Source organism: Gouania willdenowi, chromosome 4 (assembly GCF_900634775.1).
Source record: "Gouania willdenowi chromosome 4, fGouWil2.1, whole genome shotgun sequence".
Classification (NCBI taxonomy): Eukaryota; Metazoa; Chordata; class Actinopteri; order Blenniiformes; family Gobiesocidae; genus Gouania; species Gouania willdenowi.
Window position 1 is genome coordinate 29,643,802 of NC_041047.1, and position 14,982 is coordinate 29,658,783.

Consider the following 14,982-nt stretch of genomic DNA (forward strand, 5'->3'; position numbering starts at 1 on the left):
AAAGCATGGGTCTGAATTAGGGATGCAACAAAATAAAAATTATTGGCTGAAACCGAAAACCGAAAATGAAAAAACCAAGGCCAAAAACCGAAACAGCGAACGAAATTGTTATGCAAATTATTATTCCCATTACATTTATGGTAAATGTGTACTAACTTCACTACAATTAAAACATTGAAATTGTATAAATTAATATTAATGCTTCAAGTAATAAATCAATTCAAAATACGAAAATATTTATTTAGCACTGACATTCCAACATGCACAATATAACATGAAAATAAAATTAAATATGTTCTCTCATTAAAACACAAAGCGCATTGAAGTACACATGCGCGTGTGCATCTTGGAGATGCACAAGCGCATGTGTACGCACACAAAAACGCACTTTTGGGCTATTTTCGGCCAAAGATTTGCAGTGGCCAGAAGGTTGGTGCATCACTAGTAGAATTTAGATCAGAATTGAGTTTCTCTGCTGGTCAATTCCACTGTTGACACTCACTTGTAGGAGTGTTGCTACCACACATATGCATGTATGCATTTCCAGTTAATATCAGTGCATTGTTGTATGTCTGTAAAGAAATAGCAGCCCATATTATTCTACAATTAAGTGTCCATTTATGTGAACAAGGGGTATTTCCCATCCTGGTGGGCCCCCATCCAGCATGTTTTACATGGCTCCCTGCTTTAATACACATGAATGTGTCACCAGTCACCATGCAGCTTTACAAAGGGCCTCGTGTCAAGCTATGTTTTACAAACAGTGGTGGAGGGGCAAGGAAGTGTTGAAACATCTCGACACAGGCTTTTAAGGGCTGCAGTGGTCACTACTCTCTAATATTCCAGAGTAGTTATGGTGCAAAAAAAGCCAAATATGTTTGGACAAACAATATTTGAATATTTTGGATTTTTGTGCAAAGACATCACTCCAACAAAGTCTCTGTGTCTTCTTCGCCTGAGAAACTTCTGAAACAATGCACATTTAGTTTGGGGAATTTTTTTTTTTTTTTATTTTACTAAGCCTGACTCTCATGCGATGAAAGTCAGTGAGAAAACAAGCGTCTTTGCACCTGCCTCCCTGACCTTCAATCGAAAGTAAAGAATTACAAACATGAATTAGGGAATGCTGCTGTCTCTGTCTTTTTTACATTATTTGCTCAGGGCTGAAATTCCACAAACTCAGTAAACAGATACAGGGCAGAATTCACATCATGAAGAAACACAATCAGGTTCATGAACCAGCTGTGGTGCGTTTTTGCTGGGGAGTGGCAGTACAATAAGAAAATGGTTTGGTCTTAATTACAAACCAGGCAAAGCTGCGGAAAGTGGGATCACATTGGCCACGTTTACATGGGAGCTTTAATTCCTCTTTAAAGCAGAATAAAAAGTAATTCCTCTTTAAACTGACCTTGTAAACACTTAATTCCTAATACTAATTTAATTCTGAATTAAACTTAAATCCGAATTAAGTTACTGGTTTATTCTGATTTTAATTCCGAATTAGATCATTCCTCTTTCTTGTAAACACTTAACTTGCTTAAATCCCCTTTAAGTTAATTCGGGCCGTTCTGCACTTGAGCGACTTGCGGCGATGACATAATCCAAAATGGTCGGCGGCCCGGACTCCAGCCTAGACTATTTAATCAGAGCCTTAAAAGACATGGATATAATGAAAAGAGTGGATGGATGGAGGCATAAACATGCAAACGTTCACGCGGACACACACAGACTTATTGAACACACGGACCTTGGTAAACGGAACAGGCTTCGCCAGACGGCTGGCACTAGGACCTGGAGGAGGAGTAAATGCATCCCCGTACTGCATTCACAGGCTGTAATATCACTAAGTTTATCATTTTACCTGTTGTTAGAGTTACTGTCTTTACCAACTATTTATTCCTGGTGTTTGTTTTCCAGAGGTATACTGGGCTTTATTTACCGGTGATTAGCTTCTATCTCTCTTCCGCTCCGCGGTCCAAACTGAAACCGTGTGTTATGTCGAGCTGTTGCTTCAAAGCTACAATCAAAATGTAAGTGAAAACAGTTCTCATGTGTAGTCTTCTGTATTATGGCCGAAAATAAAATGTTTGTTGTGTGTTTTTCTTGATAGACGTGATATGTCGCCTTCGCCCACTGTCCAATCAAAGCCTTCCCAACCCCCAGACCTAAATGGGAATTAAATAAAGCAGAATAAACTGGTTTTCTATGTAAACCTCAATTTGGGAATTACTATTTTTATGTAAACACGAAGCAGAACACTTTAATTCCAAATGATTCAATTCAGAATAACTAATTACGAGTTAAAAAACATCATGTAACCGTGGCCATTAACTAAGACATTGTTTCCCTTTCTTCTTTTTTTGCTCATGATAAACTTATCCCACCAGTAAAAGAGAGGATCATTTACAAGGCTATTACAGATCAGTAAAAGACAATAACCATCCATGTAACAAAAGAAGGAAAACTTCAGCAGAGATCAGTTTGGTCATAGATCAGTTTGTTCTATGGTTATGCTGTAATGTATAGAGTTCAATTGCTGGTGTTTGACATCTTCCAACAATAACAATTTACTACATCCACCCAAGACCTGCTGTTATTCTGCACCCAACAAGGGAATAAGAAAAAACATTTCTATGTTTTTGATAAAACCTTTGAGTTGGAATTGTTGGTATTGTTCCCAGTACTATGTCAAACAGAGGCGCTCTATTCTAGTATTTTCTTTTCTGTGCATGAATGAAACGTTATGACTCATGTGAAGAAGCTGGAGTTATACTACATGCCTTATTGTTGAAGCGAACACTGGCCATAACTCTTGCATATGATAATGTTTAGTGTTGCACTTAAATGTTCATTACACTAATGTTTTACAGCACGTGCCAAACTCATGGCCCGGGGGCCAAATCCGGCCCTGTGGAGCATCCAAATCAGCCCGCAGGAGAAAACTAGAATCATTGTGTAAATGAAACTATACAATAATTGCAGGTGCTTTCAGTTTTCCCGGTGCTTATGTTGCATGATGGCAGTCATTTTTTATGTGAAACTGTCAAATGATGTACATATATGTATAATTACATACATTATTTCCCTTAATTAAATAGAATATGGTCACAAAATCTAGGAAATTTAAAGTTAAGACCCTGTTGGGACTGAATTTTATAACTTATTGCTTGGATATTGTCGGTTTCTTACATATTTTGTATTTTATGTATACGTAGAAGTGCAAACAAGGGCACAATAATGTTGAAATTACTTGGCCCCAGAACTAAAATGAGTTTGACACCCCTGTTTTACAGCGTACATCATAGATTACACATCAGCCAACTCACCTGCAGTATTCAGTGCCATTGGTGAGCGTAAGGCATGTAGCATTGTTAACACAAGGAGCCTTGTCATCCACACATTGCAGAGCTGCAAAAAAAGGAGATGGAGTTGAGTTAGCCAATAGTTTAGATATGCCTCTGTTCAGTTTTTGTACCACTGTAGGGATGCATTTACAACAATTTCATAGAATAGTAGTGACATTTGGTGAGACTGCAGCAACATCAACACTAATCACACATTTTTCTATAGCAACAATAACAACTTATCTCATCACTCTCTCACTATACTGGTGAGTCAGGTTTAGCCAAACATGGCCCTCCTAGTATCTTCCATTTGACACACTGTCTAGACACAGTAGCGCCATAGTTTTCAATCATTTCAAAGGAGTAGCCTAGTTTAAGAAACGCTGATGTAGTATGGAATGCTTTACAACTTTCAGTGGTATGGATACAATCTTGTTCTGGATGACCAACAGAAAGACTCCACATCCTTTCTTAGAGTACAACTCTTTTAATGACATCTTTAAATAAATATAAAACTGTATGGGAACTAATGTAATTTAATTTAAATGTCAATTTTAAAAGGATTAAGTAACACTGATAGCAAAAGAAGGGGCATAAAATTATGCTGTTTAATAATCATAAAGCCTCAAGAAATGTGCTGCTCAGAGTGACCTTGTCAAAAATGTAAAGGCCAGCAGATGATGGTAAGCCATGGGCCCGAGAGCCAAACACAAGAAACTAACCAAATGTAGAAGAAATAAAAAGTTTTAAATTTGGATTTGAAGCTTTAGATAATGAACAAAATGCTACTGTCTAAATGATGTGGGAGTCTGGGAGAGTCACACTTGCCAATAAATGCCTTTTATATCCATAGGTGACAAGTAACAAAGTACAAAAACTGTGTTAATGTACTTAAGTAGTTTCTTTGGTATCTTTACTTGAGTATCTATTTTTTGTGCAACTTTTTACTTTTACTCCTTACTTTTTTAAACAAATATCTGTACTTTCTATTCCTTACATTTTAAAAATGAGCTCGTTACTTTTAAGACCTTCGAAGATGACGTTGCAACGTAAAAAGATGCAAACCAACAATCGCAAGAAGGAGAAGCTTGAAACATTTTATTTACAACATGTATCTATAATGAGTGCTAAACTCTCTAGGTGTTCATAAAGGGTAACATATTTAAGTTATTTGACTGTACCATTTTTCTACACAATTATTTTAGTCATAATTGAAATCACGATTATTCAAACGATTATTTGTCAAGCAAAAAGTTGTTTCTTTTTTGTACAAAAAGACAAAATATATTCTCTAAACATAAATAAAATCCTTCAAACACTAAAATCAAGTATGTTCACTTTTGCACAAAACAAAACACTTCTTGCACATGATGTGTCTTTGCTCTAGGTCTTCATCATCGAACCCAAAGTGTTCCTATATAAGAGAATTTTACTTGCCACTTGTTTAACAAGCGTTTCTCCTTCCAATTTTTCAAGACCATGAGCAACAACTTTCCTCGTGTTGGCCTGCAGGCTAGCTCTGGCTTTGAGAGGGGCAGGGCGTAGGGGAGGAGCTTGTATGTGTGTGGATTAAACAACTCAAAGTTAGTATTAATAACATGTGGGTGCCATATATGTTTTATTTAGCGAATAAAACATATATATATATATAAAATTGTTTTTTCTTGATTATGTGATTTTTGTAATCGTTGGTTGTAATAATCGAAATAGTAATCAAATTTCGATTAAATGAGCAGTCCTAGAATTTGGACTTTTTTTTTCTTGACAATTTATTTAGTAATTGTATTTATTTATATGAGTGCTAATTTCTGCTCTGCCTGTATTCACGTATTCAGAGAGCTGCTAGGTTAGCCTATAAATTCCTAGCAAGGAATCATAGCTTAAAAGTTCTTCGGGAAGCTTCTGAGAGCAACTCTAAGGAAGGAGTTGACTGAATTTTTTATCCTAGTGAGGAGGTGTGGGTGACCCCGTTGCTGGGTCTAAAATCTGTGATTGGTTGTTAGAGAAAGGGGGGAAAAAGAAAAGTAATGAATGGAGAATAAAATCAATGAATCATACTTGGACTACATTAAGAAATGTGTAATCATGAAATTGATTTAATACAGCAAAATGTGTTTGTACATAGCTTATAATGTTAGAACCTCATTCACATGCCCATTATTATATTGATTTACTTATTGTTGTTAATTGTCCACGCTTACCACTTTATGTATGGTGGAGCAGACACAGCTGTCAGTAATTACAATAATCTTGCTGGCCCTGCTAATCAATGCATAATTCCCTCTCCTGTGTGGCACAAGATACGAGCATGAAGCGCTGCTGAGATTACAGCGCACAGAGAAGGGAACGAACAAATCACGCAGCAATACTAGGCTGCTATTACGTTACGCTGTGTGAAAAAAGGCAGAATCAGAATTGTTTTATTGCCAGTTAAAGTTTAAAACCATACAACTTGGTGGAAGGTTTGAAAAAACAAAAACAAACCAGAAACACTATGATAATAATAATAATAAATATAAGCCAGTAGCGTCTCATATCATTGTCGTTAAACATACAGAGAATATCTTGCCGTTCTCTTTGTTTCTGTCTGTTTAAGACACTTTTAGGCTCCTTAAAAGTCCTACTCACTATTACTAACAGTTTTTCACCGTAAGAGCTCTCTTAGGGCCTGAGATGCTTTATACATTACTTTTATCCTAACAAGAAAAAATTCGAAGAAAAATCTTAAAATCCGAGGAATTCTACGAGTGACATCACTGAGAGCTACTTTTAGTCTTAAGATGCTTTGTGAATACGGTCACAGGTGTTGAAAGGAAACAGATTTAACTTGTTTCCATGTACCAGTATTCTACAAGTTCTTAAAAAAATAAAAGATATGGAATTGACTCTGTCTTAATATTGAAGGGACATTTGTTTTACTTTTTTACTTAAGTATATTTAGTAGCATGTACTTTTTTTTACTTTTACTCAAGTAAGGAAGCAACTTCAATCATTTACGAGTAATTTTTTATTCAAGTATCTCTACTTTTACTTGAGTACTGAAGACTAGTGCTTTTGCCACCTCTGCTTATATCTTGTCACCTGTCATTTATGTCTTAACTTAAACCAATGACAAACAGTAACATTATAGCTTACACATTTGCAGCTATTAAGTCGGCAGTACAGAACCTACTCTACTTCTAGACTGAACTGAAGGATATTTTCAGCTTTAAAAACATAGGAAATGCATTCACTGGCAGAAAAATAATCAATCAAAATTAGACTCTACATCACTGCTGCCGTTATGTTTATTTATGTTTCACGGACATGAGGCGGATGGCTAGTTACCTACCCAGCCATGTAAAGCAACCCTGAGGTCAGAGGTCACAGGTCAGTCGGATGAGCAGGGAGACAAAAATGAGCCTTGATGAAGCCAACAGAGCTCAACTATCTTCCCTAAGAGTGATACTCAACGCCAGACACATTAGCCATTGTGCACATCTAAGCCGAAAGAGGCACAGATCTTAAGTGTCCTTCATTCACCCAATATGAGCTCAACATGGCAGTGCACTCAGTCTCTCTCTATCAATGATATGGTAGTCAAATGTGTGATTCATTCAGTGCATTTGCAATAGATTATAAGCATGTTGTATAAGTTTTGATTGTTAAGTTTTTTTAATGACATTCCCTCCACTCTAAGCATAAGAGAGCTCTTTATACAAATCTGAAAACAGAACATCTTGTTTTCAAAGAAATACCGACAGTGACTTTACAAAACAGTCATCGCTCTACAGGAAGTGCACTCAGCAGTGACGTTGCTTCCTGTCCCAAATGTAATCCCTGTGTCACTCAAGTGCAACAGTCTTTGTGGGGACCTGAAAACACTATGCATTCCTACACAATTAAAAAATAAATAAATAAAAAAGACAAATACATATTTAATGAAAATTTATTGCAGGGCTTTAGGGCGTCTGAATCACTCTGGTCTGAGAGTGAGGGCAGACCATCGGCTCACAGCAAAGCTGACAAACATAGCCCATTAGCCATGGGGGTACTATGGATAAACCACTGTGAAATCCATAATCCCAACTGGCATGCTCACACACAGATGAAGTCCCCTGTGTGTGCACTTGCACCGCCTGCCCCTGTAATAGAGTATTATACTGACAGAGTGAAGTGAAAGAGTCCTGAGGGGGGAAAAAACCTGAGCTATTTAGGGATTATTTCTATAATAAGTAAACACATGGCTTGCATGCTTGCTTCAAGATACTACATGTAAATACATGCACGACAGCACAAAGTAGAAACTCTGTACATTGGAGGTTCAAATCCTGGTAATGCTGCATTAGAATCCAAAACAAAAGTTACTAAGTCTGCAAACAGAGTCCAGCTTAAACGATGACACCATGAGGAGCTGAGGGTTAAAATCTGTGTCACACAAATGACCAAAAAAAGCTCCTCTCAGCCCTCAACTGGGGAAATGACTTTCTCTTGCAAACTGTTGTGGTGTCACACACAATGATCTTTACAGCCTACTCTAAATCACACCCTCTAAAAACAAACACATAGAGCCTCAGATTTTCCTTATTGTAGAGAATAGGGAGGTAACGATTAATCGTAAGGCAGTTAAAAATCGATTCATAGGTATCACGATTGACATTGATACTTTGAAAATTGAATCGCAGTACTTTTTTTAAACAGCAGAGGGCGCTATATATATGTATCCCTTCTCTTGTCCAGCAGTGTACCGCGGGCGGAATCTGCAACTATTTTCTTTCTGGCCGCCTTCTACTCTTACATGTTAATGTTACATGTTAATAAATGATTCCTTACCCCTTTAGCACCGAAAGAATATTTGTAATATAACATGAATATCTGTAAACGTCACGTTTTTCTATTAGCTCTGTCTGCTAGCATAGCATCTCTTCTTCACTGCTAGATTAGCTGCATGCCAACCGACCACTGGGCTACCAGTGCCCTCTATTGGTCCAAACAAATATCTGACGTAAATCAGTGCAATGATGGGTTTTTTTTTTTTAAAGTCTAATTGTTAAGGCACAAAATACATTCAGTTGCACTTTCAAAAAGAAAAAGAACTATTATGCAGTTTTGCATTGTTTACTATAGAACCAGAATTGAAATTAATAAGCTTCTTCTTCATTTGTATTATTCATTTATTTATTTCATTCAAGATTTATTTTTAGTTAAATTGCATTGTTTTGAATAGTTTATCAAGGGATTCTTTTGACAATTAAAAATAAAAGGAAAATAATACAGCATTTTTTTTCCCCAAAAAAATAAAGGAATATTTTTCAGTCATCATTTGACTACAGTTCCATTTTGTAAAATAAATCGTGAGAGAATCGTAACGTGAACCCAGTACCATGAATCGAATCGTATCAGGAGTTGAGTGAATCGTTACATCCCTAGTAGAAAATGAACTGGAAATTACAGAATTAATTTTCTGAAATGGTGAAATATTAGAGGTGGGACGATACACTGAGTTCATGATAAGATACGATACGATACGTGATATTGGGTTCATGAAATTGATACAATTAGATTTTTTGAAAAGACAAAAAAATTACAGTGAAAAAATAGCCATGCTTTTATTTGACCTTGAACCCTGTATGACCTTTACAAGTTTAGAACTAAAGAAACACGACCAAGTTTGGATTTTTTTTCTTCAATCACAAAATCTCACACACAATGATTTGAGCGTGACGTTCCCTTCACAAATTTGAAGCATAGAAATATAGAATTAATAGCAATAGCTTGGCCTGGGCAATATATCGAGATTTAAGATATATCGAGTTTTCTATTTTGAACATATAGAAAATTACAATACCACCTACAGTATATCGATATTAGAGGTGTGTATTGCCTGGCATCTGGTGATACGATTCGTATCCCGATACGATACAATATATCCCGATATTAAAGTATAAGGCAATTATTACGATTTTATTTTTAATATGCTGTATGACTTAAGAAACAACTCATCTGTAAATGTGTATACCTTCATGAGAACAGTATGTATGAAATATATTTTATTGGCATATTTTACACTCAAAACATTGGCTTTAACGTGCCATGTGCCAACAATTTAAAATAAATGAATAACATACCATCTGCCTGTGGCTTTTAAACCAACTTTGACTTTAGTGCAACGTGACTTTAGTGCTACTTAACTGAGATATATGCTTAGAACAACAAATAAATGCAGAAAGTTAGTACTTTCTTTTTAGATTTTATTGAAAAAACACAACCTGGTAAACATGCCTAGGTTTCAGAGCACTTCTTTGTGCAGTTACAATGTCTCCTGTAGTGGAAAAGACTTTCCTGGTTGAATAAAGGTAGAAAATAGATTAATAAAATTAAACAAAAATCGATATGGATGCATTTTGAATCAATCCGAGAATCGCACAACATAATATTACGATATATTGCCAAATCAATTTTTTTCAACACCCCTAATTGATATATACTGTATATTTTTTATAGGCTGTCCCTTACAGGAGAGAAAAAGCCAAAAGTGACATTTTATGCAGCTGTTTGTTAATAAATGTGCCTGTGGGGCACTTTGTATCAGCAAATTTAACCCAGAATAGTTTTTCTGGTAGAACTTCATTTGAATTAAAATTATCGTGATTTATATTGTATATCGCCATTTTGAGGAAAAAAAGAGATTTGAGTTTTGGTCCATATCGCCCAGCCCTAGCAATAGCTTGGTATGATTTTTGGAAGTTTAATAGCCAGTAATGACATCCAGTTAGGGAAAGTCATTGAAATGGACACAAAATTGAATTGGGTAAACTAAAATGTAAATTAAACAAAAATCGGTGTACTATTAACAATACTTAAAACTACATTAATTCACACACATCTGAAAGAATGTATTGTGATTCAAATTGAAAGAAACACAACGTAGCTTCTTCTCTCTCCATCTGTTCTCACACTATTATCAATGAGCCATGGACAGAAACACTTCCCAGGAATGAATGCTGTGATAAGAGTTAATCGACAAAGTCAACAGTGAAACTGCAGCCACATGGTGTAAACTGAAAATAAACAGTTCTTTGACTGAAGTTTTATAAACCCTGTTTGGCCCAGTTTGATAACGGTAAATTATTTATTCAAATTGTGCCTGTTTAATCCATGTTATCTCTGAATGCTGAGAGGGGTGATAATTAATTTAAGCCTTTAAATACAGATTATTTGGTCTAGTCAAGATGATACATAATTATAATTAATTCAAATGGGGGCTGCGACGGCCTTGTCCTCTCAGTCAAAAGGTTACCTTCACACTGTGAGCACCAAATACTTCTACTTTATCCTAACAAATATATTATTATTTCTAATATGTTAATTATTGTAACTTCCAATTATATGCTTTGGTTGACTAAAGGTATACACTTTCTTTGCACCAGAAGATTTAAAATAGATTTTTTTTTTTTTTAAAGATAAAAACAAATATTGGTCATTATACATGTGTGATTAGTGTGATATTGAAGATGGTCAGATCAGACTTGCCCTTAAAGAATAAAAAAAAAAATGCTTTTTCAAAGGTTCAAGCTTTAATTAATGAGTCCAAAGATCTGATATTGTACTTTTTATTGCAATTATTTAACCACAGTAAAGCATCATTGCCTTTATATGAATAGAATAGGGAGGATGATTATATACACTTGTATTTCTAAATGTCAGTAGAACAATAAGCCTGCTGTCATATATTGAGCTGCTATGATTTTCTACTAAATTGTTCTCAGAGCATTAGGGGAGTTGTGGTAATGCCACTGGGAAAATATGCTACATGATGCTATGAGAGTATAATTTAACCCTGTTTACTTAATCCTCTGAATTCTGACGAAAGCATTATATATGTTAGCACACGTTTAGGAAAATGCCAGACTTGGCCTTGTTCCAGAAAAGCTTTTATCTATGTTCTTCTGTGGACTAAACCTAGTCTTTGGCTTTAATATTGCAACACAGCTTCACGTCTCATTTCGGGAGTTAAGACAGAGCCATCATTGTTGTTAACATACATAGCTTTAATCAGTATTGTCAAGAGAGGATGAGAGTTATTAGAAGCTTTAGAACTCACTGAGCCACATAAAACCAATAACTAAAAGCCACAAGTTGATTTCCATTATAAAAATCAGGCAGAGAACATTAATTCATTAAAACATCTCAGGTGGTAGAGGGGTCGTCCTATGATCGAGAGGTTGGGAGTTCAATCCCGGTCTATGTGTTGAAGTGCCCTTGGGCAAGACACAGAACCCCAAGTTGCTCCCAGTGGTTGACTAGCACGTTGCATGGCAGCTCTGTCCCATTAATGTGTGTGTGTGAATGAGCTGATATGTAAAACACTTTGTGACCTCTGTCTGTGAAAGGTGCTATATAAATAAACGTTACTTACTTACGTTGTAACTTTTAAAATGTTTCACTTATACCCAAATATACATGTAATGGCAATTAATCATTTAAAGATATGCTATTTTTCACCCATCTCCATTTGTTCTAAGAACCCCAACAACTGCTTTCACATAGGGATAGTGCAGGTACTCAGCTTGATTGGGTCGAGAAAAGCTGTTGTTATCTTAACTACATTAAGTTCAGTTTTCTTTGAGACAGCGGGGTCTAAAGCACTCTAAATATAGGGACAACAATTTGCAGGATTCGGGAAGTTTAATAGCCAGTTTCCTTGTTGTTTTTTATTACAGTAATGGCTTCTAAATGGGGAAAGCCAATGCAACAGAAACAAAATGGAAACAGAATATGGGAAATTTTCAAACGGAAAATCTGAGGCTCTACTACTGAATAGGAAAGCCCAGTCAGTTACAAGAAATGCTTTTTTTATGCAGTAACTCAAACCAAACCCTTGACAGGAGAGAAAAAAGAAGAGTTTTGTAATTTCTAATTATCTTTGAGTATTTATCAGTACAGCAAAGAGATATTTCAGATATTACAAATATTGATTTGTAACACACAGTGCTCCATAGTCGAACAGCTGCAGTCTATTGTTACATTAACATTGTCAATATGAAGATTTTTCAGCAACAGTAACAATGTATTTCATCTCAATAAGTCACAGACCTTTATGTACTGTTGGAGTTTTATATATTTGTGTCTTTTCCAACAAGACGGTAAATTCAAACCTGCTATCTGCTCAGTAAACATGTTAAAAACATCATTATTTCTGTGTGTTTCAACGAACATCCACGAGAGCATGTCTTTACCGATTTCTTCACATAGTCCAACAAGCCATTTTCTAACTTTTAAATGTTGGCTTCTTGCTTTTATCCCACAGCAAAGCAGTACACATCCTGTGTTTGTGCAACTCCAGAGTTTGGATTTCACATGAACAGCTTTAGAATTCATTTGCAACCACACCGAGACCCCCTTCTACAAAACTACTGTAATTCAGGCCAAATACTGTGGAGTGTTAAGACCTCACTGACAAAAAAAAATCTCTGGCACCACTGAATCAGTCAACAGAGGTCGTCTAACTGTGCATGAAAATTGTAAAAAAAAAAAAAATAATAAAAAAAAAAAAAAAACTGGCTACATGCTTATATCAAGACTCCTTTTGATTAGAGCTAGGTATCATGGCCAATTTCCTGAATCGATTCGATTTCCATGAGTAAGGTCTTTGAATCGATTAATCATAATTCAATTTCAATTTAGTATTGATCTATCAATTTTATTTGGCTATTAATAAGATGGTTCCAAACTTCTGACTTAAGCTGGGGCAGCTTACCCAACAGAGCTTCAGCTGCCATGTTTGCACTGAATTGAACGCACTCTCACATTGAGCAGGCACAGTACTCCACTTTGCTAATGCCAGACTATAGCGCAAGACTACTACGGTTAGAGTAAAAAAATTTAAAAAACGATTTCAGCACCTATGAATCGATTTTGGAAAATTTCAATGAAATCGATTTTTTTATTCAGCTCTTTTGATAGATGCTTCTTTGTGCGGCTTTCCGTTACTTACTGGATAATGTAACTGTGAATGTAGGAGCAATTTACTACAGCTCTTTAAAGGTCCCATATTATGCAAATTTTACTTTTTAAAGGTTTTCTAACAGTATTACAGTATGTCTCATTATGAGGCTCCAGAAGTGAAAATGTATGACTCCTCTATCCCTTGTTTGCTCCACATTTTGTGAAATGTGTGCTCAGACAGGCAAGTTTGAGTTTGCTCTATGATGTCATAAGAAGAATAACTCCTCCTACTCATCCCGCCGCCCCTGCAGGCAGGTGAGTTCCACCGCCACTATTTACTTTGCGGGTAAACAGACATGGTGAAGGCAGGACGAGCCACACACAAGTTAATTTTTATTCCCCTCAGCTGAGCCTCTCAGGGCCCAGGAACTTGATTCTTATCTTTTCTGGTACCAACACTTCATGACTAAAGCACAAACGTAGAAGATGTAAGTTCATACCATCTTGTGTTTTTTTGGCTGCATAAGGCTAACTAGCACAATACCTTTTAAAAGGTCAGTGTAACGTTAGCACGGAAGCTAACACTGCTCATTTACTGCTGCTAATGTGTCGATTAACATGCATGAGCAAACAATATCAAGAGACATTCAACATAAGATGTCATGTGTAAACCCTCCTCTCCCAGAGTGGGACGTGAAGTAGGCGTGGCAAGACAGCTCATTTGCATACTCAAAAGTACACTCAGCTTCATAATGTATAATAAACTTTGTATAATCTATAAGTCAGAACAGCCCTTTTTGTTTATTGTATGTTACAAGCAAGGATGATGCTGCTACTTTGGCACTTAACATTGCAGTTCTAACAGTTTACAGATGTCCTTCTGGTTTAATAATAAAAAGAAGAAGAAGAATGTGTCTCCTGTGGCTGAACGCAATTGCTATGTTTTTAAAAACAGCAATTCATCAGTGGTGAGAAACAAAGAAATGCTTTGAAAATGTGCATCTAGAGATGCATCGAATCATTCCCTTGTGAGGTACCTAAAGAATGAAGAATCCCTCCCCTAACGCTGCAGTGAATGTGCACTTTTTCTATTTTCATCGTCAATAAAAACAAGTTGTCTACAGCAGTGTTTCTCAATTTCTCAATCCAAGTACTCCTTTTGTCTGACTACATTTTCCTCAGAATACCAGTAATAGTGATAACATTTTTAAATTATATCATTTTGTAAGGTTGTAGGTGGAATTAAACAGTATTTAGCACAATGGTTCCCAACCTTTTTGGATTGTGACCCCATTTTGATGTCAAAAATTCCCGGCGGCACCAAAGACACTTTCTTCTTCTAGAATTAGTTTTTATCATGTTTGTTCTACTGTGTTATAAATACAGAGCAGCCAAGATTACTGACAAGTTGCGCCAGCTCGGATATATTTGTAGTGCATTTTATTTTTAAATAGATTTTTATTTGAGAAAGTGAAAGTATAGAATACAGTTAAGATTGTGAGTTGTTTTAAATTTAAAGAATATATTATTAACAGTATTCATTTTTGTAATCAATTACTCAACATTTCAGGCGACCCCATTTAAATTCCAGACAAATCCACATGGATTTGTCTGAAACACTGATTTAGTGCCTTGAGAAATAGATTTATTTCTATAGTTTTTATGATTTCCAACCAACTCCTGCCTGGTGTGGGACCAACTCTGAGCATTG

General features: G+C 36.0%; 1 protein-coding gene across 1 annotated transcript in view; it reads right to left on the reverse strand.

The window, feature by feature from the left end:
• The window catches only part of notch2 (notch receptor 2), a 78,735-nt gene that overhangs the window by 51,406 nt on the left and 12,347 nt on the right, over positions 1-14,982 (reverse strand). The window contains exon 2 of the mRNA XM_028443467.1: positions 3,327-3,408. Within this exon, the coding sequence (XP_028299268.1) occupies positions 3,327-3,408 (82 nt within the window). The remainder of the gene's footprint in view (positions 1-3,326; positions 3,409-14,982) is intronic.